This window comes from Furipterus horrens, unplaced genomic scaffold (genome assembly GCF_987537825.1).
Source record: "Furipterus horrens unplaced genomic scaffold, mFurHor1.1.pri manual_scaffold_9, whole genome shotgun sequence".
NCBI lineage: Eukaryota > Metazoa > Chordata > Mammalia > Chiroptera > Furipteridae > Furipterus > Furipterus horrens.
The window spans coordinates 42,074,627-42,100,305 of NW_028327179.1; the positions used below are offsets into that span (position 1 = coordinate 42,074,627).

Genomic DNA, 25,679 nt, shown 5'->3' on the forward strand with positions numbered 1-25,679 from the left:
AAAATGAACATGACATGAGTAATCAACAGAAGCCAGTGCTCTAACAATGAAAAAAAAATATGGCCTACAAATCAAGTATCAAAATAGATTATATCCTAATTGTTGGCTAAGTTAGTAGTTATTAATCAGCATGTCTCCATAGACATAGAAAGCCAAAAACTTGGATAATTCTGTTCTTATCACTGAAACTCTAAAACATATTTTACTATGTATATGAAACATTTTTTTATTCATGAAAGTATGTTTTATTCAGATGTTAATTTTGCTATCTATAAAATATTGATTTACAGATTTTCTCTAACTATACCAAATGGTTATAGTTTAAGAGTAAAGGGTTTAGTTGTAAACTATATATTTACTATAAATAATATCAAGTACTGTAATGATGGTGAGTACTTTTGTTCATTTAATTACTATTAGGTAACATTTGTGCCTAAAACTTTACTCTGATTTATTATTTTTTATTAGAATGTTTATGTTTTCTTAGGGGAGTATTTTACCAAACATCACTATTATGTGTTAATATGAATTGACTAACAGGGAAATATATCATTATTTTTTTCCTTTGTATAGAAAACCTGCCTTGAATATAGTATTATTTGTATCTTAGGGTTGCCATCTAGTGGTTCCTAGAGGTACTTGTTTGTTAGCTTGATAGAATCAGTTAAAATAAGTGGAACTTTGAAGCAATGTTCCAAATTGGGCTCAGTAGAATAAAATAAATGTGAAATAATATAATATTAGTTTCCCCATAATAACAATTTTATATATGAAAGTTCCAGAAATATTTTAGAAAATTAAATGAAATATTAAAAATTTACAGAACAGATAACTGTCATGATTTTTAAGAAATCTGTATTTTGTCCAATGTATGCATAAACATTCAGCCTAGACAATAGTAGAAAAATAAGTCACACTTAGAAAAATTTTATATAATAAACTTTATATTTTTAGGTAAGAAATATAATCAAATATAATAAATAAAACCAAAAATATCTAAGACAAATCCTCACTCTGGTGATTTGATCATTAATTAACTCTTTTATGGTCAACTTGTTCATTGATCCCATAAAGATGATGGTCCCCAAGGCCTTATTATGAATTCAGCATGATTCTCTGTGATCCAAGTTCTAGGAGTACAGAATCTCACCTATGGTTCAGGTCTCTTACCACTGAATACATTTCATCTCAAAATACTCTTTCTTCACTTTTGGATTTAAAATTTCTGGTGAAGACAGCATCATTGACTTTGATGTAAATTATTTTGCTTTCTTTCCCCTTCTATTACCAAAGAACATGTTAAAATAAAAGTTTTGATATAATTTTCTCTATCAAGTTACATTTTCTTAAGTCCAGATGTCAAGCATCTTTGTTTTATAGTTTTTACTTTTCTTATCACACCTCTCACTTAGCATACAGGATAAACTCAACAAATACAGCTCTTTTTCAAAGTTGTTATCTTGAAAAAATTTAAATACAAAGAAAAATGGAAAGAGGAGTAAAATTTATACCTGTATGCCATTAACCTTGATTCTATTTTATCCCATTTGTGCTTTCTCTCCCTCCCTCCCTTTTTAAATAATATATATAGTTTAAAAGTGAATATTTGTGGAAAACTTGTATATATGTTTATATCTTATATAATTTGTAAGAATCCATAGTGAATTTTGACAACAGAAAAACAATTTACAATTACTTTTATAAATGTAAACTTTATTATAATTACATTTCTAAAATCTTATTTATCTTAAGCCTTTGAATTCAATTTATACTTCATTATTCTACTTCTAAATCTGGTATAACAAAAAAAATCATCTTTACTTTTAAAAAATTAAGTCAATTAACTAAAGTTGAAAATAAACTTCCTTACAAAGTGTCACATTTACAACTCAGTTGATTTTTTTTCTCAAAATCTAAACCATAAAAATATATTCAATCTATTTAAGTTTTTAAAAGTTTTAAAGGCTTAGCCTTAGAAAAACCTTCATAGATATTGAAATAGTTTGTAAATTCCACAAAATAAAATTTATAAACATGACATTCATCTTTCAAATTGTTTATATACTTGGTCAAATTTATATATCTGTACCTTTAATAATTTGAATTCCAAAATTAGGTATACAGTTAACATAAATGAAATTGGAAATACAGTTCATTTGAATTCTCTTAAACGTCAGCACTTTACATGCCATGTGTACACATGTACACATTGTCAATTTAATAGAAAAGCATTTATATTTTGGGTTTAGTGTAGTCTTCATCTCTGTATTTTTAAATCTGACCAGAGTTATAAGACACTCATTAAGAAAATAATTTTACCATCCTAAATTGAGGGTGCTATTTCCAGTGATCTGCTGCTGTCATTTCTTTTTCTTAATCAGAGATTTTGCATGGGACAGGACCTCAAAGCTGCAGAAGCTAAAAACAGTCCTCATGGCATCATTGATGGGCACACTGATTATCTTTTGTTGTCACTTTGACAAAAGAGGACACCCAAATCCCTATGCCTGAGAGGTGTTGGTCTTTCTGGGGTTCCAGTTATAACCTTACATATTCTTCTGTTGTTAAACATTTTCTTCTTTTCTCATAACATCTTTCTTTGTGGCTGGCTCCAAAGATACTGCATTCATTTTTGTATTTCTCAGTCTGATATCAGTCTGCAGTCTCCACCACCTGTTGTGGCTAACTTCACTTATTATGTTGACTGCAAGATTAAATTATGAACTCTATAGCTTTCCTATGTAAATGACAAACTTATAAATTAAATGGCAACTAGTTTGATTATACACAACTTTGTCAGACTTTGTGGATTCCACACTACAACCATGTTGATGGGAGCAATTTCTTGTTATAAAAAGGATTTGAGTTAGCTGACTCACATATAATAATAATAATAACCTGATGATATGATTTTTAAAAGTTTAATAAAGTAAGATTAAACCAGGTTATTTATCAAATTCTCATATAGGTCTTAGCATGTGCCAGCTACTCTTAAGTTCTTTACTCTTAACTCTTTTGAGTGCTATTCCTATTAATAAATGAGGAAACTGAGAGGTCAAACAAGTTGCCCAAGTTCACACAGCTGGTAAGTAGCAGAGTCAGACTTGAAACTGGCAGTCTGACTATACTGTGCATGACCTCAACAGTAATATTAATTTCATAAGATTGTATTTACAGTAAACCTAGATGTGGCTTAATGTAATTGTGGTTTATACACTGTCTTCAGATCCAGAAATAAGCACTGACTAGTTTTTAACTGATGTTTCCCTGTAGGAAGTGAACTGTTTGCCGGCCTTTACAGCGACTACTGGGGCAGAGACGCCGCGGTGTTCCGCAGCATGGGACGACTGGCCCACATCCGCACGGAGCACGATGACGAGCGCCTGTTGAAAGGTAGGACTGAGCAGAAACGAGTATGTAAGTCAAAACTGAACCTAAGTCTAGAATTCATGAGGAATTTGCCATTTTATTAATAATAATAATTACGAATGTAGTGTGTATTTCTGCAAATTTTGGGATTATTTAAATTAGCAATATTTGGAAATTAAAATATAATGTGTATATCATTTTATATCAAAATGATTTGGCTTTATTATAAAACTGAATATATTTATAGCATTGTTTAGAAATAAGGATTCAAATGGAGAAAACAGGGCAAATACATGAAAAGTAAAAAACCCTTTCATCCAATAAGTTGTTATGTCAGTTGGTATCATTTTGTATGAATTTATTGCTTTGTTTTGCTTGTTTTAATAGGATCACATTGCACTTTAGAGACAAATAAAACACTAGGAAAATTACTAGCCATTCACTGACATAGAATTCTTTGTAAGAAATATCATATATTTTGGCACATGGTATACCTAAGGACTAAAACATCATTTTATGATGAGCTTTGCCATTGTTGTTCAGCCTTTTTATCAAGCTTTAAAGTGCATGGTTATTATTGGCAGCATGTTATTAAAATATTTCACTTACCCTATCAATCAAATTTTAGTCACTGAGATCCTTTAGACTACAAACTCAAAAACCTAAATTTTCTATCTTAAAATGGTCTTTCATGAACTAGACAGCTAAATAATTTATGAATTTACAAATGGACTTCTTTACTAAAATATTTTACATATATTTACATTGACCTTTTATATGTATGGGAGAAAATTATTTATGGAGATTACCATTGTGGTATGTCCAATGTGTCCTTCAATGAATGTATTTCAAGCCTGTAAAACAGGGTGTTCAATAATTATTTTCACCTTGACTTTTATTTTCCAGTTAAATAGTACTCTAGTATTTCAAAAAAACCCTGTTTATTGCAAATAAAATGGAGATAGCTACATGATTTTTGATGTTTAATATAAAATTTCAAGGAAAATATTTCTTCGTAAAACATGAAAGTTAAACTGAAGCTTTCATGTGATGTATAATTGATTAAAAGAACATTATTTTGTGGCAATAACTATTTTAATTTTCTTCTATTTTTCTTTCTATAGAACCCAAATTTGTAGGTTCATATATGATTCCTGACAATGAAGACCAAGATGACAACAAAGTATATTTCTTTTTCACTGAGAAGGCCCTGGAGGCAGAAAACAACGCCCATGCCATTTATAGCAGAGTGGGGCGACTTTGCATGGTGACAAATGCATTTCTCTCTCTCTAGAAGCTTTCTTATCTCATAGTTTATGGTCAGACTTCTGTTAATGTTAGAGTAGGTTTCTACTTTAAAATATTTTCCATTATTCTGTAGGCTGCCTAAAATTTGTATTTACTGTCTCATCTTTATACTTGATACGCAGTGAAAGTATTCTCTTAGAAGAGCTTTGCATTTTATATGATTTCCCCATTTTCAAAGCCATACTAAATAAATAGTTATAATTAGGTTGTTCTTCTTCCCCCACAGAAGTTTGAGCTCCATTTAAAAAAATTAACTAAAGCAAAAATTTTTAGTTTCTTTCGTCTACATTCTAAGTAGTATAATTTACATAAGTATGTTTCAACAATGCAGTTGGCTGATTCTGTAGAAAAAAAAATGTAGTTTGTTGGTATTCAGATAGAGTGAGAACATTTAAAATCAACTGAAGTAGCAATATATATTGAGAGAATGCTAGTAATATTGCAATAGTAAAGGTACTCTGATATTTAGGGTATTTAAGAGTACATTTAAGAAGCAAGTTGTATATATGTCACCACATACATATAGTGTGTGTGTGCAAATATATATATTTTTGAGATAAGCAGTTTATTAATTAGTAAAACAGTAAAGGTTACTGTATCATAAAAGCCACTACTTTCTTTAGAAGAAACTATTAATATTGTTTAATATTCATAGAGTATATTTAATGGACTAGAGTGAAGTTCGCTGACCAGGTAAAATGTGCAAATCTGTTGTTGGTAAAAGTTCTTTGAGTACCCACTTACGTACTTTTTGTTTTTCACAGACTGATGTAGGAGGACAGAGAATACTGGTGAATAAGTGGAGCACTTTTCTAAAAGCGAGACTGGTTTGCTCAGTACCCGGACTGAATGGAATTGATACGTATTTTGATGAATTAGGTAAATATTGGGAGAGTTAAATTTTACTCTTTGATGTATATGCCACTCATAGCCCTCACTGTCTCTTGCACTTATGGAACACTTGCTTTCTGCAGTGTTTGACTTCCTACTTAGAGCAAGTGTCTGCTCTTTCATTTTGGCCCAGTCCAGGTGGCAGGGCAAAGGAACAGGAGCAAAAAGAGACCCCATTAACTTAGAGTCAGCACTTCTTAATCCTTCCTTGAGGCTCAGCTCAAAGCCATGCTAAACAGCTGAGTATTTCACCCTGTTGTGATTTGTGCATGGTCGTATGACTGTATACAAAAATGCATTCATTGAGTTCTAAACTATTTTATGTCAATATATTTTCTTTACATGTAAAGAGAACTAAAAATTCTAAATAATGTAATGGTCCTTTATTTTTCAGAGGATGTTTTTTTGCTGCACACCAGAGATCACAAGAACCCAGTAATATTTGGACTATTTAACACTACCAGGTAAGAAATCTATATGTCAGTAATACATTACAGAACAAAATATGCCTTCCCCTTCACTGTGTATCTTTCTTGGAAATACTCTTGACCCATTCTCTTTCTCATTTTCTATATTTTGTAAGTCACCAATTTCTCTTTGTTATCCTATATTAACAATTGTTCTTTCATTTTTAAAGCCATGGTCTCAATCTAGATCCTCATTTGCTCTTATTTGAAGTATCCCAGCATCCTCCTATGCTCAGTATCCTAATTGTTTCCTTTCTTCTCTGATCTAGAGCAGAATGATATTTTTTGTCATATCATTTATAAGATACTAGTTCTATGCTATAGAGTCTAGGTTAATTTTTTTATTGAGGTATACATTGGTTAATAATATTATGTAAGTTTCCAGTATACAACATTATAATTCAATATCTGTATACACTATAGTGTACTCAACTCTGAAAATCTAATTTTCATCCATTTCCATGGATTTGACCCCCCTTTACCCAGTTTGCCCATCCCCAGTCCTTCCCCTCTGATAACCACCAATCTGTTGTCTTTATCTATGAGTTTGTTTTCATTTTGTTATATTCTACATGAGTGAAATCATGTGGTTTTTGACCTTTTCTGTCTGACTTCTTTGTGAATTTGATTTCAATGGCAAGAAAACAAATAGGATAATTCTTTTAATTGTCATATAACATTTTCCAAGTTAGGCTCTGAAAGCTATTAGCTGATACCCATTCAGCTTTGGAAGTATTTCCTCCAAGCTCTAAAGTTTGGCTTTTGACAAGGTAACACTTCCCAGTGTCTACTTCATTAGTTTCCATCACTGTGATTTTATTTGTCCACTTCCCTTGCTTCAAATGACTTTCTTTTACAACACTATTTATATCAGTTCTTCAATACATGTAGATTTTCATCTTCAAGAAATAGTCCTTTGTTCTTAATCATAAAACACTTGATTTACCCTTTGCTCTGGTTGTCATACTTCTATGTAGATTTGCAGAGAACACATTTGAAATTTGCCTTCCATGTTTAAAATTTAAATAAGTTGCTCATGTTTAGAGTATATAACCTATTATTTTTCTTTTGTTATGTTTTTATGTATTGTATGCATTGCAGAGTGATGGGAAAATAAATGAGTTTGGTTGAAAGTTATGTATGTGTATATATAATTTGCTGTGTGTCTTTCCAAATAAGGCAGCGGGAAAGTGAGATGACTGGAATGAGAAATAGAAAATATACCTCAGTTTTCTAGAAAGGGGTCAAATGATATAATTTAGTTTCTCTTTTGCATTGCCCCGGCCTTAAACCGTGATATAATCACGTTAAACTTATTTGCTTAGTGTCTCTCCGCAAAGCTTTTGTTTAGTTTCTTAGCAAGTGTTTCATATGCTCACTTTGAAAAAATAATAAAGCTCTTTGGAAAAGTTTCCTGATACTGTAATGCGACCTTTTCTTCAACAGAGAAACATGGAAACAATTTCGCTGTCAATTGTTCCTTGATGCAAAGAAAAGTAGTTAATATAGATTGGTGGTTATCATAGTCCATAGAAAATGCTTTACTTTTTAAACTTCATCTTCTCCCTTTATGCCAGTCGAGAATTTTTGCATTGCATGATAATTCTGTGGCTTTATGTGATAAATATAAGCTAGGGGATAATCAGTATACTTTTCTTTGTGTTAGTTAATCAATTTGTAAGCTACTTTCCTAAATGATAGCATAATGGATTTGTCTAGATTTCAAAGACAAGACATTATTTTCTCCCATAATTTCAATGTTGAATGTGCAATATATACATAAATCAGAGAAAAAGGTTTCCCAGCTGTTACCTGACATAATTGTTGATATTCATAGCACGGTGATCAAAGGTTTATTGCCACTTCAGTTGGGAGACTATCTGTGGTTTTCTCACTATTGCAGGCATTTCCAATTGCTTCAAGGTGTGTTATAAAATGTGTGAACTGATGTCCTAAGACAGTATCATACTGCTGTTCTACAGGTGTCTCACAGTGCGGGAACTTTTATATTTATAAATAACTTTTTATCTTGCGAAGCACTTTTATAAACATTGATTATTCTAATACTCACAAAGAGGAGACTAGAGAAATGTGAGAATTCATTCAGATCATGCGAAACTAAGAAAAGGGCCAGAATTTTAAAGCAGATCATTTAAAAATGTCATTTTGCAGAATTTTATTACATATGCCCCCAGTAAAATTTACCATAGTCAGCTACTGTCTTTATCCTCTACAAGTAGAAATTTTTTATCTAGAAAATAATTTCAGTTGCTGCTAGTTCTGGAGGTAAAGAATCTGGGTTCTATATAGTTTAAGTAATTTCCCCAAAATTAATCCAGTTTAGTAGTCATCTTTCCACTCTAGCACTATTTTTGGGGATCAAACTGCTTAATATCTACATGACCTCAAGGTAAAGAAAGGGACAAAGCCTCAAATTTTCATGAGGTTTTAGCCTGTTATTAAGACAATATACACTAAGAAATCTTAATAAATTTGAATAGAATTTGAAGCAATAGAACACTGTCTATTCTTAATATGGAATTACATACAAGGAGATAAAACCTTAAAGTGAATAATTCAGCTTGGGAATGAATCTTTTATAATATTAAACCCATAATTCTTTAATAAAAATATAAAAACAATATAAAATTTAGCAACAATAAAGTGAAGTGACATAACTATGTACTTCTTTTATTCTAACAATGTCATTTTTAATACAAAAATTAGACAAAATATATTGTTTTGGAGTTTTAATTATTAAAATATTACAATAGTTAATATTTCTATAATATTCTGTGCTTAAGAAATCCTAACATTCTTACCAAAAAGATTTTATTCTTATGGGTAGTTTGAAGGGTTTAACCAGGTGTCATCCAAGTCAGTTCCATTATAGTAATTACCTTTCTTTTGTATTTTTCAGTAATATATTTAGAGGACATGCTATATGTGTCTATCATATGTCTAGCATCCGGGCAGCTTTCAATGGACCCTATGCACATAAGGAAGGACCTGAATACCACTGGTCACTCTATGAAGGGAAAGTCCCTTATCCACGACCGGGTTCTGTAAGTTCAGGCATTTAACAAAATATTCTTATATTTTAAAGGCTTTTAGTAATATTCTGTTCACTATTTTCAGATGCTTTACAAAACTTTGCATTAAACAGATAAGTCCTACACCTAAAAATATCCTTGCATGGTAAAGAAAAATCACTTCTTATATCTAGTTACTTCATGCTTGTTTTTTAAAGACTCTATGGTGGGTACATCTTAGCCGCATTATGAAGTATGTATTATCATTGATATTTTGACTAAGTAACCCCAATTAAAATTTTATTTTTAAAAATACTGGTGAATACAGTAACAAGCAATCAAAGGAACATCAGATTCCTCCAAGTCTCTTCAGAAGAATTAGAGCCTCATACAATTTCCAAGCAGGACACACTTTTATATTCTAATATTTTGTTTCTAGTTCCCTAGGCCAAACTTTGTCCTGGATTCTCACTTCAGCATATCTAAAAGCAGCTTTTCCTCTGCCCCTTCAAAACACTTAACTTCTTGTTTACCATACTTGCTGGTTCCTAGAAGTGCCAATGTAAGGGTCGCTATAGCACAAGAAGTTCCACTGCCTGCCTCTGAAGAGGTGCTACTGAGATTCTTCCTCACCAGCCATGCAAACTTTTGTGCTTATATCTAAAAGTGATAGTGACCATGGCGATGGTGATGGTGATGACAATGACGACATTGTATCATGTATACTGTGAGCAACTAAGTTGGGAAAATGTTTGATCATTTTATGAGCTCTGTGAGCCACAGAGAACACTTAACTTGTCATGCAAGTCAAAGTCTAGTCTTTATGAGCAGCTGGTGAAAACCCATCACTATGCTGATTCCACAGGTACTTGCAAGTTGAGTAGAAAACCTTTTTGCAGAGCCAAAATCCAAAGTGGAAATAAACCTTACCTCCATTAACAAGTGTAAGGCTCTACCATTTCAATCACACTCTCTCACTAGCTTAAAATTATGACTTCCAGTAAGACATAAAGTATATTTTATTTCATTCTATTGATTGAAATTACAATTTAAATGGAGAAAACACACTCCTGTGGCTTTGCTGGAAAAGCTTCTTGAAACCACATGGTATTAAAGGAGATTTGGAGGAAGTGACTGGTTACTGAACTGCTTCCAGGCTTGTCCAAAATGTTTCCAATTATATATCATGAAAGTATACTCAAGTGAAAAATTCAGGCACAATTAAGAAACATGGCCTCAATTTTTAACACAAACCATTAAAAATGCCCTCTTTGCAGAATCTGATTACTAAACTACTGTATTTATACTGTAAAGTGGAAAATTTTTATCAAGATAATCATTGCAATTGCTGCTGATTGTGGAGGAAAATATGCAAAATGAGGGAGCACTTGCTTAATGACAAGCATGATTCAACAGTTAAAGGTATTCAGTCCAAGAAAGAACCATGGTGCTGTTGGATATTTATTTTTGGAGGCAGTGATTTAAGAATTGAGACATGTTTTAGCAAATATTTCTGGTTTTCTCAATGTATTCTGTCTAATCCATACAAAAATAATAACTCATACAAATTACCATAGAACAGAGAGGAGTTTTTTCTTACCACTAATAATGGAATATGAGTAGGTTTCTATATTACAGCACTAAAGGCTATAGTCAGTGAGCCACTTATTGGAACCATCACCAATCATATCATTGTCTCCAAGTTGGAAAAGCTATTTTGTGCTGTTGTGATCCTTAATGAGGGGAGGGGAAGGTTCAGCACAAAAAAGTGGCCTTTTGTTTTGCTCTGAACAAAACATTGTTTACCTTCAAATTTTAATTTACAATGTAATAAAATGAATTTCAGAAAACAGGAACAAAAATTACAATATTTATGATCCTATACATTTTACCACCTTCAGGCTGTTCCAGTATTAAATATATACTTGACTTTTCCAGGATTTCACTACTTTCTATTTCTAGTGCTGTATGTTTAAAATAATTCAGGATCTCCTTGCAGTTTTTAATTTCATTTCTGAAATGAAGAATATATGCTTAATAAATATTTCTAAATGCACTATTAATTAATCTAACATTCCCACTTTTCCAATTCTTTTTATAATTAATTTTAAATTTGCTCTTTAGCTTTAAGGTAAAAAAATGACCTCATTCGCTTATATTTTAGTGTGCCAGCAAAGTGAATGGAGGGAGGTACGGAACCACGAAAGACTATCCTGATGATGCTATTCGATTTGCAAGAAGCCATCCACTTATGTACCAGCCCATACAACCTGTCCATAAAAAACCAATACTGGTAAAAACAGATGGAAAATATAACCTGAAACAAATAGCAGTGGATCAAGTAGAAGCGGAGGATGGCCAATATGATGTCTTGTTTATTGGGACAGGTAAAGAGGTTAGAAAGGCTCAGAGATATTTAAATTGAACCATATACTCATAACGTTATTAGTATTTTTTAAATACTACCTATCAACAAATATCCTTTTGATATATTATCTTATTACAATGTTATTTGCTGTAATGGAAGAGAGGATTTGGTGCAGTTACAGCATCTAAATTGTAATACATGGTTAATACTTAGTACACTTGAACAAGTGAATAAGTAAATGAACAAATAACAGATGTTAATAAACAATACTGATTCCAAGTAGAACTTATCATAGAGGAAGTAAGGGCTGTATATGGTTCTCCTGTCATTCCCCAGGGCCACTGTCAACATTGGCTGCTCAGTAAGGTCTCAAGATTTTTTGACATTTGGGACATTGACTTCACCTGAACTTAAAATCACAGCAATGTTTATCAGGCTCCATCAGAATCAACCATTTGTACCAAACAGGTCAAGTGTTACTCTAATAGAGTTAAACTTTTTAGAACTAAGTTATAATATCCTGCATTAATAAAAGAAATTATAATAAATATGTTAAAAGTGAAATTTTCATATAATTTCAGTTAATGCCATACTTTAGATCTAGCTTGTGAAAGAGAAATTGGAATCTTTTAGCATCTAGAGTAATATGTGTAGCAAATTCTGTCAAGTACTTTATTTTTTAAATATTTTATTGATTATGCTGTTACAGTTATCCCAATATTTTCCCCTTACCCCCTACCCCTAGTACCCCCTTTCCTCCCCTCTTAGTTCATGTACACGGGTCATGTAGGTAAGTTCTTTGGCTTCACCCTTTCCTATATTATTCTTAACATCCCCCTGTCTATTTTCTTCCTATCAATTATGCTGCTTGATTCTTGCATCTTTCCTCCATTCTCCCCCTCCCCCCTCCCAGCTGATAACCCTCCAAATAATCTTTATACCTATGATTCTGTTCCTGGTCGGGTTGTTTGCTTAATTTGTTTGTTTGTTTGTTTGTTTGTTTGTTTGTTTTAGATTCAGTTGAGTGTTGTGAGTTTGTTGTCATTTTAATATTCATAATTTTGATCTTTTTCTAAAATAAGTCTCTTTAATACTTCATAGAGTAATGGCTTGGTGATGATGAACTCCTTTAGCTTTACCTTGTCTGGAAAGCACTTTATCTGCCCTTCTATTCTAAAGGATAGCTTTGCTGGATAAAGTAATCTAGGTTGTAGGGCCTTGCTTTTCTTTTTTTTTTTTTAAGTATATTTTATTGATTATATTGTTACAATAGTTCCAATTTTTTCCCCTTTACTCCCCTCCACCCAGCACCCCCCTCCCCCAGCAATCCCACCCCCAAGTCCGTGCCCATGGTTCGTACATATAAGCTCTCCCGCTTCACCCTTTCATATATTCTTCTTCTTTTTTAATAAATAAATAAATAATTAATTATTTTGACAATAAAAAATAACAATCTCTCCCTCTCAGATATTAAGACCCTTTATAATCTTATAAAGGACAATGGCGAAGGTCTCAAGCTCCTATAGCTGCTTCAAGCTGGACATGGTTGTCGTCCTACCTACCCTTGGGTCCAGACATCCCTAAGAAGAGTGGGGTGTGGAGGGGAGGGTGGCCTTCCCACATGGGGAAGGATCGTGCAGACTCCAGGTCAGCTGGCTGTCCCCGGACAACGGCGTGCTTGGTTTAACAGGCTGGCATCCTTGTTGTATTCTGGGGGCAACAGATTTGCCAACAGGGTTAAAAGACATCATTCAATCCATAACCACTAGATAACAGAAGGCAGGGATTAATTTTTCAATGTTCCACATTAGGGGAAAAAAAAGGGGTGCTTCTTTGGAGGAAGGTATGCCAGGTACATCTCACCTGTCCAAAACCCTTTTGCCCATTATACTTAGTTTGGACTGAGGAAAATATTTTAGGTTTTCCCCCTCTCAGACCTCTGGGCCCTTTCAGTCCAAGCCATTGGGATAGAAAAGAGAAACCAGTTTTAAAGTGAAGCCCACAGACCTCCCCATTCTTCACCAGCCCAGCCACTTAGTTCAGCCAAAGGGCCTTGCTTTTCATCAACTTTGAATACTTCTTGCCAGCCCCTTCTTGCCTGCAAAGATTCTTTTGAGAAATCAGTTGATAGTCTTATGGAAATTCCTTTGAAGGTAACTGTCTTCTCTTGCTGCTTTTAAGATTCTCTCTTTATCTTTAACCTTTGGCATTTTAATTATAATGTGGCTTAGTGTGGTCCTATTTGGGTCTAACTTGTTTGGGACTCTGTGTTTCCTGGAGTTGTGTTACTATTTTCTTTGCCAAATTAGGGAAGTTTTCTTTCATTATTTTTTCAAATAAGTTTCAATTTCTTGCTGTTCCTCTTCTCCTTCTGGTATCCCTATGATTCATATGTTGATACATTTAAAGTTGTCCCAGAGGCTCCTAGTCCTCTCCCTATTTTTTTCAATTCCCATTTCTTCTTTCTGTTGCAGGTGAATGTTTATTTCTTCCTTTCGTTCCAAATCATTGAGTTGAATCCCAGCTTCCTTCCCATTACTGTTGGTTCCCTGTATATTTTTCTTTACATTAGTCACTTTCTATATCGTGGTTCACTTATCATGGCCTCACTGTATCACGGGATTTTTAAAAATATTATATTTAATTATTTATCGTGGGTTTTTTGCTATATTACGGGATTTTGCAGTACTGTATATGTATGTTGTTAAAGTTACATAGGTTTAAGAGTAGAATAAACGTAAGGTTCCTACTTCGCAGGTAGGTCTAGAATGTAATACCCACTATAAGTGAGGGAATACTGTATTTCACTTTGTATAACCTTCACCTCTTCCTTTATTTTGTGGCTGTACTCAGTAATTTCTCTGAGCATTCTGATCACCGGTATTCAAACTCTGCCTCTGATAGGCTGACTATCTCTCTTTCGTTTAGTTCTTTCTCTGGGGTTTTGTTTTGTTCTTTCATTTGGGCCATATTTCTTTGCCTCCTCAATTTGGCAGCCTGCTGCATTTATTTCTGTGTATTAGGTAGAACTGATTTGACTCCATGTCTTGGTAGTGTGGTCTAATGTAGTAGATGCCCTGTAGGATCCAGTAGTACAGCCTCCCCTATTGCCCATTCTGGGTACTCAAGGTGTGCCCGTTGTGTGGACTAAGTATACCCTTCTCTTGTAGTTGAGCCTTGGTTGCTATTGGCAGACCAATGGGAGGGATTTATCCAGACCATTCAGCAACAAGGTGTGGCCATGACTACTGACCACCAATCTCTGCCCTCCGTTGAGGATCAGCTGCGCAGGGGCAGGATGGTGATACTCTGATGTGGTCTGTAGTCATTCACTGGGTGTGCAGGTTCTGGGGTTTCCCAGGTGGTGTAGGCCAAGTCCAGTCCCTACCTGTGTTTTGCCCAAGGCACCTGCCTGAGCTATAAAGCAATCTGGGATGGCTGCTACTTGTGCTGGGCTTGGAGATTCTCAGGTGAAGCCAAGCTGTGAATCTAGCCTGGCTACTGCTAGTCCCTGGCCTGGGGCTCACTGAGGACAGCTGTTTCTCGTTTGAAAGGATTTAGGAAGTTGTGAAGCATGAGCTAAGATCAGCCATTCATATGGAAAAGCAGCTTGGGTAGGGCCCGTAAATTGGGTGGGGCAGAGTCTCTGGGGTTCTACTAGGTAGGTCAAACAGACTTACCCAGGTTGATGGAGTCTCAGATATGGTACCAGCTTGCCAGCTCAGTGGGGGAGGGTTTAGAAAATAGACAATGGCCTCCACTCGCTTTGATGCCAGATACTTCACTTTCTCTTTGTATACCACTGGTGCCTTTCGAGCTGCTACCCCACTGCTGGAGTTCAGAGGGAATGAGTCTGAGTAAGTGAGTCTATGTGTGGGTTCTGTAAGAGGAATTGCTTGGGGCTCCAGAAGTTTCTTCCACCGACTCAATCCCCGCTGGTTTTTGCAGCCAGAAATTGTGGGGACTCATCTTCCTGGCACTGGAACCTGGGCTGGGGGGGCCTGGTGTGGGGTTGGGACTCCTCACTTCCAAGATATCCCTCCCAAATTTTTATCCACTATGCATAGATGAGAGACCAGCCCATTCCATGTCTGTGCTCCTCCTATTCATCTTGATGGATGTGGTTTCTTTAATTCCATAGTTGTCAGACTTCCGGTCAACTCAATTTCTGATGGTTCTGGCTGATGGTTGTTCTATATTTAAGTTATAATTTTGATGTGGTTGTACGAAGAGGCGAGCCATGTCCACCTACACTGCCATCTTGACCAGATCCCTCAAGTACTTTAAAATTCTATAGTCATTTAAAGAGTTTTTTAAATGGACACTTTTTCTTTTTTCATATGCACTATAGTAATTGCCACAGCAGTTGCTATTTAAAGGGTAAGCATTCTACCATACATAACTTTAGTCATAGACATATAATCCTACAGAGACATTGGATATGCCCAGATCAGAAATCAGGTTATAATATCAATATCGGTACTTGGGCTATTGCAGTCATACATTTTGAAAAAGCAAACATTTAAATAAGGAAACAGTCATCTGATTTTCAGAAATTGATCTCTGGCACAGAGTACATTTTATCCATTTATTTTAGGAGATTAATGTTAATAATATGCTCTGCACTGTGGGATCGAGATTAACAAAGCATCAGATTTCTTTAACAAATTTAAAATTACCTAAGCCATGAATACAGTCATAGTGGCATCCAACAGAGTTTTTTAAAAAGTTCTATAAGCAAGATTATATTTGATAAAATCAATCATGGAAAAAAAAGTATGTTATTTTTAAATGTCCTAGAAAGTAATCCAAAAAACATTTTTAGAAATACTTTCTTGTAGACTAACCAAAGCTATTTGAGAGAATTTCAGAAATATCAGGCATATACTTACGTTATGCTGAAAAGCATGTTTAACTCATAATTATATTATACCACAGCCTTTCAACACAAAAGAATGTATTTGATGAATGTGTGAGGAATACAACATTGGAAAATCCCACAAATGATAGTTATTTTCTTCGAGTTTACCAGATACATGCTTTAGTGTTGTCTGTCTGTCTATCTATTTATCTATCTATAGAGGACGTGCTTATTGAAAAATAATTAGTGGCAAGTTAATAATTTGAGTTTCTTTTTTTGCTTTCTGCTTGATGTAATATAATTGTGGTATTTTTTTTTAGTGTGCTTGGTTATAAAAATCATGGTAATTTGTATTCTTTTTAGTGTACAATACAGGTAATTGTTATCAGCTTTATTTTAATCAAAGTTTATTAACCTAAATACAAGATTCAATAAGTTTTAAACAAATTGACAAATACCATAGAAACTCTTGGATCAGTACCTCAAAAGTGTTTTTTTTTTCCCCTGAGTTATTTCTAGCACTATACCAAATTATTTTTATAGGCAAATTAGTGTCTTATTAAAATTTTCAATGTAAATAACAAGTGTAGAATATCAGGAATAAAAAAACAAGGGATCATTTTAAAACATGACCATAATTTTAAAACTATTGGTAATTATGGAAACTAAATGGATAGTATAGGAGGGTTCATTATACTATTCTCTCAACAGTGTATATTAAAAGTGTGTGTGTGTATGTGTTTGTATGTGTTACCATAATGTGCTGTTCCCTAAGATTGAAACTATATTTTCTTACCTGGGAAGGTGATTTACGTAAAAAAATTTTCTTTCATCATACATCACAGAAGAAACTCAAATAATTTGTCTTATATTTTTTCCAAAGATATTTTGACTTCTGAATCTTTTTTTTTTAAATATATTTTATTGATTATGCTGTTACAGTAGTTCCAATTTTTTCCCCTTTACTCCCCTCCACCCAGTATCTCCCTCCCCAGCATCCCCCCCCAAGTCCATACCCATGGTTCGTAAAAAATAACTATCCCTCCCTCTCAGATATTAAGACCCTTTGTAATCTTGTAAAGGACAATGGGCGAAGGTCTCAAGCTCCTCTAGCTGCTTCAAGCTGGACATGGTCGTCGTCCTACCTACCCTTGGGTCCAGAAATCCCTAATAAGAGTGGGGGTGTGGAGGGGAGGGTGGCCTTCCCACATGGGGAAGGATCATGCAGACTCCAGGTCAGTTGGCTGTCTCCGGACAATGGCGTGCTTGGTTTAGCAGGCTGGCATCCTTGTTGTGTTCTGGGGGCAACAGATTTGGCAAAAAGGGTTAAAAAGCATCATTCAATCCATAACTACTAGGTGGCAAAAGGCAGGGATTAATTTTTCAATGTTCCACATTAGGAGAAGAAAAAAAAAAAAAAAAAAAAAGGGCTTCTTTGGAGGAAGGTGTGCTAGGCACATCTCTCCTGTCCAAAACCCTTTTGCCCATTTTATTTAGTTTGGGCTGAGGGAAATAATTTATGTTTCCCCCCTCTCAGACCTCTGGGCCCTTTCTGTCCAAGCCATTAGGATAGAAAAGAGAATTCAGTTTTAAAGTGAAGCCCACAGACCACCCCATTCTTCACCAACTCAGCCATTTAGTTCAGCCAAACTGTTGAGTCTCCGGAGGCAGCGCTGCAGAGAGGATTAAGTGAGGCTTATGCGTACAGACAATCACTCAGGTAATGCGGTCATAGGCTTATGCCCTTTGAAAACAGAAAACACATGTTAATTTATGTAACATAACCAACAAAAAAGTCTCTAAATCTGTAAGACTGTCTTATTGGGAAGACATACAGTTGGAAGGCACTTGACATTCTACTTGCCTGCAACTTGAATCTCTTTGGTGATATCACAGATATGGTTTAATTTTCAAGTGAAACCATTTTTTAAATGAGAAGAAACTTTTAAGACGGTTAGCTGCCCTACTTTACAGTCTGCCACTGATCATTGTGATTTTCCTTGAATACTGATTTTTCTCCCTAAGATTACTCTCCTTGTCTTTAAAGGGACTACATTAAGTCCATTTTTAATTTATCCTGTTCATTTGCATAAGCATAACAAGAGCAGCAAATGATCACTTATGATCTTTAGTTCTGTTTTGCTGGAACTTACCCAAGGAACATTTAGGGTGGCCCTCAGTCTGCTCTTCAGTGCACAGAAGCTGGGCCACATACCTGGCATTCATCCTTGCCTGTACACACCTGTCCTTTCCAAGTCTTTCTGGTTTTCCATTGTGCCTTAAGGTCCCTTCTAGCCATCTTTCAGGAAAACAACCTTCGTTCCTTCCCTGGAGAGATTGCTGTGGACCGCACAACCAACCATGGCAGCAGGCCTTTTATTTCGCGGGCTTTTATTACCTTTGAAAGTCATTCCCAGTTCCTTAGGGCTTTTTGGTAACAACATGAGCCCAAGCATGTCTCCTTTAGGCTTGACATTCCAGTCAAAGGCTTGTTCAGAAAAAGGAACCTCTATTAACAACTGGTCTTATTAGGTCTATGCAAAGAAACTTAAGTCATTACTTACTTGTTTAGAATGCCAAACTCTGGAGAGATCAAATAGGGAGAAAAATATACAACGTGAAGGAAAATCTTTGTCCTAATATTCACTGAACTGGCATTTCCATTCTTCATATTTTCATTTTCCCCCACTAAAAAAAATTTTTTTGTTTGTTTTTCCATTACAGTTGTCTCTCTCTTTTTTTTTTTTTTCCCCTCTTGCTTCCCTGTATCCTGCCCCTCCCTTCCCCCACATTCAGTCCCCACTCAGTTGCCCATGTCTGTGGGTCATTTATACATGTTCTTTGATTTTACACTTCCCCTTCTTACCCCCTTTTCTCCCTCCCCCCTCCCCCCTTGTTACTGTTAGTCTACTCCTTGTTTACATACCTCTGGTTCAATTTTGCTCATTTGTTTGTGTTGTTCATTAGTTTCCTGTAATAGGTGACAGCATAACGTATTTTTCTTTCGTTGCCTGGCTTATTTCGCTAAGCATAATTCTCTCTAGTTCCATCCATGTTGTTGCAAATGGTAGAAGTTCCTTCTTTCTTTCTGCTACATAGAACTCCATTGTGTAAATGTACCACAGTTTTTTGATCCACTCATCTACAGATGGGCATTTAGGTTGTTTCCAGCACTTGGCTATTGTAAATAGTGCTGCTATGAACATTGGAGTGCATAGGTTCTTTTGAATTGGTGTTTCAGGATTTTTCGGATATAATCCCAGTAATGGAATTGCTGGTTCAAAAGGCAGTTCCATTTTTAGTTTTTTGAGGAAATTCCAAACTGTTTTCCATAGTGGCTGCACCAGTCTGCATTCCCACCAGCAATGCACCAGGGTTCCCGTTTCTCCGCATCCTCTCCAGCACAAGTTGTTTGTTGATTTGTTGATTATGGCCATTCTGACTGGTGTGAGGTGGTATCTCATTGTGGTTTTTATTTGCATCTCTCTGATGGCTAGTGATGTTGAGCATATTTTCATATGTCTATGGGCCCTCTGTATGTCTTCTTTGGAGAAGTGTTTGTTCAGGTCCTTTGCCCATTTTTTAATTGGGTTGTCTGTCTTCTTGGTGTTGAGTCGTATGAGTTCTTTATATATTTTGGAGATCAATCCCTTGTCTGAGATGTCATTGGCGAATATATTTTCCCATATGGTTGGTTTCCTTTTCATCTTGCTGATGTTTTCTTTAGCTGAGCAGAAACTTTTTAGTTTGATGTAGTCCCATTTGCTTATTCTTTCCTTTATTTCCCTTGCCTTAGGAGATATATCAGTGAAAATGTTGCTACGTGGGATATCTGAAATTTTCCTGCCTATTTTTTCCTCTAGGACTTTTATGGTATCACGGCTTGCATTTAAGTCTTTGATCCATTTTGAGTTTATTCTGGTGTATGGTGTAAGTTGGTGGTCTAGTTTCATTTTTTTGCATGTCCCTGTCCAGTTCTCCCAACACCATTTGTTGAAGAGGCTCTTTTCATTCCATTTGATGTTCTTTCCCCCTTTGTCAAATATTAGTTGACCATATGAACCTGGGTTTATTTCTGGGCTCTCTATTCTGTTCCATTGATCTATATGTCTGTTTTTATGCCAGTACCAGACTGTTTTGATTACCGTGGCCTTGTAGTATAGTTTGATATCAGGTATTGTGATTCCTCCTACTGTGTTCTTCTTCCTCAAAATTGCTGTGGCTATTCGGGCTCTTTTTTGGTTCCATATAAATTTTTGAAGTATTTGTTCTAGGTCTGTGAAATATGTTGCTGGTATTTTAATAGGGATTGCATTGAATCTATAAATTGCTTTGGGTAGTATGGACATTTTAATGATGTTGATTCTTCCCATCCATGAGCATGGTATATGCTTCCATTTATTTGTATCTTCTTTAATTTCTTTCTTCAATGTTATGTAGTTTTCTGAGTACAGGTCTTTTACCTCCTTGGTTAAGTTTGTTCCTAGGTATTTTATTTTTCTTGTTGCTATGGTAAATTGAATTTTTCTTTCAGTTTCTATCTCTGAGTTTTTATTGTTGGTGTATAAAAATGCCTTTGATTTCTTAATATTGACTTTGTATCCTGCTATTTTGCCGAATTCACTTATTAGGTCGAGTAGTTTTTTTGTGGAGTCTATAGGGTTTTCTATGTACACTATCATGTCATCTGCAAATAATGACAGTTTTACTTCCTCTTTTCCAATTTGGATGCCTTTTATTTCTCTTTCTTGTCTGATTGCGGTGGCTAGAACTTCCAAGACTATGTTGAATAGGAGTGGGGAGAGCGGACATCCTTGTCTTGTTCCTGATCTCAGGGGGAATGCTCTCAGTTTTTGCCCATTGAGTATGATGTTGGCTTCAGGTTTCTCATATATGGCCTTTATTATGTTGAGGTATGCTCCCTCTATTCCCATTTTGCTGAGAGTTTTTATCATAAATGGGTGTTGTACTTTATCAAATGCTTTTTCTGCATCTATTGATATTATCATGTGGTTTTTGTCTTTCATTTTGTTTATGTGGTGTATTACGTTTATTGATTTACGAATGTTAAACCATCCTTGCATCCCTGGGATGAATCCTACTTGATCGTGGTGTATGATCTTTCTAATGTGTTGCTGGATCCGGTTTGCCAATATTTTGTTGAGGATTTTAGCATCTATGTTCATCAGCGATATTGGCCTGTAGTTTTCTTTCTTTGTTGTGTCTTGACCTGGTTTTGGAATTAGGGTTATACTGGCTTCATAGAATGAGTTTGGCAGTCTTCCCTCTTCTTGTATCTTTTGGAATAGTCTGAGAAGGATAGGAGTTAGTTCTTTCCTAAATGTTTTGTAGAATTCACTTGTGAAGCCATCCGGTCCAGGGCTTTTGTGTGCTGGGAGTTTTTTGATTACTGCTTCAATTTCACTAGCTGTTATTGGTCTATTCAGACTTTCTGCTTCTTCATGATTCAGTTTGGGAAGACTATAGGTTTCCAGGAATCTGTCCATTTCCTCTAGGTTGTCAAATTTCTTGCCATACAGTTGTTCATAATAATTTCTTATAATCCTTTGTATTTCTGTGGTATCAGTTGTGATTTCTCCTCTTTCATTTCTGATTTTATTTATTTGGGTCCTCTCTCTTTTTTTCTTGATGAGCCTGCTTAAAGGCTTGTCAATTTTGTTTATTTTTTCAAAGAACCAGCTCCTACTTTTGTTGATCTTTTGAATTGTTAGTTTAGACTCTATGTCATTTAATTCTGCTCTGATCTTGATGATTTCCTTCCTTCTACTTGATCTGGGCTTTGCTTGTTGTTCTTCCTCTAGATCTTGTAGCTGTAGGGTTAAATTTTTTATTAGATATTCCTCTAGCTTTTTTAGGTAGGCCTGTATTGCTATGAACTTTCCTCTTAGGACTGCTTTCGCTGTATCCCATAGGTTTTGGGTTGTTGTGTGTTCATTATCATTAGTTTCCAGAAACTTTTTGATTTCTTCCTTGATGTCATTGTTAACCCATTCATTATTTAATAGCATGTTATTCATTCTCCATGAGTTTGAATGTTTTTGAGTTTTTTCCTTGAGGTTGATTTCCAATTTTAAGCCATTGTGATCTGAGAAGATGCTTGATATAATTTCAATTTTCTTGAATTTGTTAAGGCTTGTTTTGTGTCCTACCATGTGGTCTATCTTTGAAAATGTTCCATGTGCACTTGAGAAGTATGTATATTTTGCTTCTTTGGGGTGAAAACTTCTATATATATCGACTAAGTCCATTTGATCTAGAGTGTTGTTCAGTGCCTCCATATCTTTGGTGTTTCTTTGCTTCGAAGATCTGTCCATTGTTGACAATGGGGTGTTAAAGTCCCCTACTATGAGTGTGTTGTTGTCTATATCTTTCTTGGAGTCTTTCAAAAGTTTCCTTACATATTTGGGTGCTCCTAAGTTTGGTGCATATATATTTATAAGGGTTATATCTTCTTGATGGATTTTTCCCTTAAGTATTATGAAATGCCCTTCTTTGTCTCTTTTTATGGACTTTGCTGTGAAATCTGTTTTGTCTGATATAAGTATTGCTACCCCGGCTTTTTTTTCATGTCCATTTGCTTGGAATACATTTTTCCATCCCTTTACTTTCAGTCTGTGTAGATCTTTTGTTCTAAGGTGGGTCTCTTGTAGACAGCATATATGTGGGTCATTCTTTCTAATCCATTCAGCTACCCTATGTCTTTTAATTGGAGCATTTAATCCATTTACATTTAAGGTTATTACCGATAAGTACTTATTCATTGTCATTTTTCCCCTTTGTACTCGTGTTCTTCTCTGTCTCTCTCTGTTTCTTTATCTTCTTAGAGCAGACCTTTTAGCATCTCTTGCATTGCTGGTTTGGTGGAGATGTATTCTTTTAGCCTTCTTTTGTCTTGGAAGCTCCTTATTTCACCCTCCATTTTGAATGAGAGCTTTGCTGGGTATAGTATTCTAGGTTGTAGGCCTTTGTTTTTCATTGCTTGGAATACTTTTTGCCATTCCCTTCTGGCTTGTAGTGTTTCTGCTGAGAAATCTGATGATAGCCTTATTGGAGTACCCTTGTATGTTATTAGTTGTTTTTCTCTTGCTGCTTTTAGGATCCTCTCTTTGTCTTTGAATGTTGCCATTTTAATTATGATGTGTCTTGAGGTGGGCCTGTTGGGGTTCATCTTCATTGGGACCCTCTGTGCTTCCTGGACTTGCGTGACTCTTTCTCTCGTCATGTTAGGAAAGTTTTCTGTCATTAGTTTTTCAAAGAGGTTTTCTATCCCTTGCTCTTCTTCTTCTCCTTCTGGAATTCCTATGATACGGATATTATTACGTTTCATGTTGTCCTGCAGCTGTCTTAGAACCTCTTCAGTCTTGTTCAGTCTTTTTTCATTTTGTTGCATTGTCTGGGAGTTTTTGTGTAGGTTGTCCTCCAGCTCGCTGATCCGATCTTCTGCTTCCTCTAGCCTGCTTTTAATTCCTTCTACTGTGTTCTTCAATTCAGAGATCGTATTTTTCATTTCCTCCTGGCTCTTATTGATAGCTTCTATGTCCTTTTTCATGCTCACGTAATTTTCTGTGAGTTCCTTGTAGTTTTTCTGGAGTTCTTTGAAGTTTCCGCTGAGCTCATTCAGCTTCTCCATAATCCATGTTTTGAATTCCATATCTGATAGTTCACTCCCCTCTATTTCATTTAGCACTCTTTCTGGGGATTCTACCTTTCCTTTTGATGGGAGGTTGTTTCTCTGTCTCCCCATTTTTTTGACTCCTATTGTTTGTTGGTGCTTCTTGGAATGATCTGCACTTCCTGGATCTGCCTCTGGTGGCGTCAGATCATGTACCAGTCTGGCCCTAGGCAGCCTGTTGGAGACTTCCAGGGATCTACTGCTGTTGTCTATCTTCTTTGATTGTTAATCTATTCAATCTGTGATTAGCTGTCAGGCTTAAGAACTGTGGGTGTGGCAGCTTAATTCCTGTAGGCAGGGCTTTTGCTTCCCCTCAGGCTGACGCCACTTGGAGGGGAATGGTCTACCCGCAGTACTGGGGATGAGTCAGCACTGGGACCCAGTCAGCTGCTCCTCCAGTTCTCCCCTCAAAGCCACCGTGCCAAATTCTCGCCAAGTGTCTCCAGTCCTCTCTGCCTTCCCTCTGCTTGAGCCCAGGGTAAGTGGTGGCCAAAATATTTTCGTATGTGATCCACTTAAGAGCTCTTTTTCTCCTGCTGTTTCTCTCCGGCTAGCAAGAAAGCCTGTGGCTTTTCGCTTTTCACAGCTGATACTATTTTACTTTCCACTCTGTCGCTGTAGGCTGGGAAGCCCAGCTGGGGGTTTAGACCCTGCCCTTCTCAGGGGGAATCCCCGGCTGCTGAGCTGTTTCTCAGTCCCTTCAGCAGCCACCCGTGTGAGCCCAGCCAGCCCTTCCGCGTCTCCGCACTCCCTACCGGTCACGTTGTGATGTAGCGGCCTTTTCTGTCTCTCTGTGGTTATAAGACTTCTTTCCAGCTAGTGTTCCGTTGGTTATTCCAGATGATTTCTCCAAAATTAAGTTGTAAATCCAGACTGGTCCTGGGAGGAGGTTAGTGTAGCTTCCACTTACTCCTCCGCCATCTTGGATCTCCTTGACTTCTGAATCTTTAGTTGAATTTTTGAATCAAATTATTTGAAAAATAATTATATATAATTTGGTTTATTTATTTTTTACCAAGCATATAAAGTTTTCTTTTTTGCTAATTAAAAATGAATTTGTAGCTAGTATAAGACATAAATACATTGTTTTAACCAGCAATAATTAAATGTTTTATGCATCTAGATTTCAAATTTTTATTTGAATCTATAGTCCCTACATGGTTTTGAATTGTTTGAAACCAGATTTTAAGAAAACTTCTAGTTTATCTCTCTCTCTTTTTTCCTTACAGATAATGGAATTGTGCTGAAAGTAATAACAATTTACAACCAAGAAACGGAATCGATGGAAGAAGTAATTCTAGAAGAACTTCAGATATTCAAGGTATTTTTAGTAAAAAAATAAAATAAAATAAAACACACACACACATATGTATTCAACATTTATGTATTACAATTCCAAGTGAGTTGTAAATAGAAAAGACATTATGTTAATTTTTTTCTAACAGGTATGTTGTGAATTCAGAGTGATTTGAAATGAGGAATGATTTAAAATCCTGGTGCATCTCTTTTATTGTCACAGACTATTCAAATGAAGAGACCAGTAATTACCTAACACAAGAAAAATTTAAATAGATGAACTGTGACTAAAGAAACAACACTTACTTATACCACAAATGAATTCCAGAAAACTATTGCAAAGTTTTATCTTGTAAAAGAGTAAAATAAGAAGAACTAAAAAATAACAGTAGGT

At 35.4% G+C, this 25,679-nt stretch overlaps 1 protein-coding gene across 1 annotated transcript in view; it reads left to right on the forward strand.

Annotated features, from left to right (window-relative positions):
- Positions 1-25,679, forward strand: part of SEMA3E (semaphorin 3E) — a 260,410-nt gene that overhangs the window by 202,899 nt on the left and 31,832 nt on the right. The window contains exons 6-12 of the mRNA XM_090287281.1: positions 3,274-3,393; positions 4,494-4,636; positions 5,442-5,556; positions 5,963-6,032; positions 8,956-9,100; positions 11,232-11,454; positions 25,219-25,310. Coding sequence (XP_090143407.1) covers positions 3,274-3,393; positions 4,494-4,636; positions 5,442-5,556; positions 5,963-6,032; positions 8,956-9,100; positions 11,232-11,454; positions 25,219-25,310 — 908 coding nt within the window. The remainder of the gene's footprint in view (positions 1-3,273; positions 3,394-4,493; positions 4,637-5,441; positions 5,557-5,962; positions 6,033-8,955; positions 9,101-11,231; positions 11,455-25,218; positions 25,311-25,679) is intronic.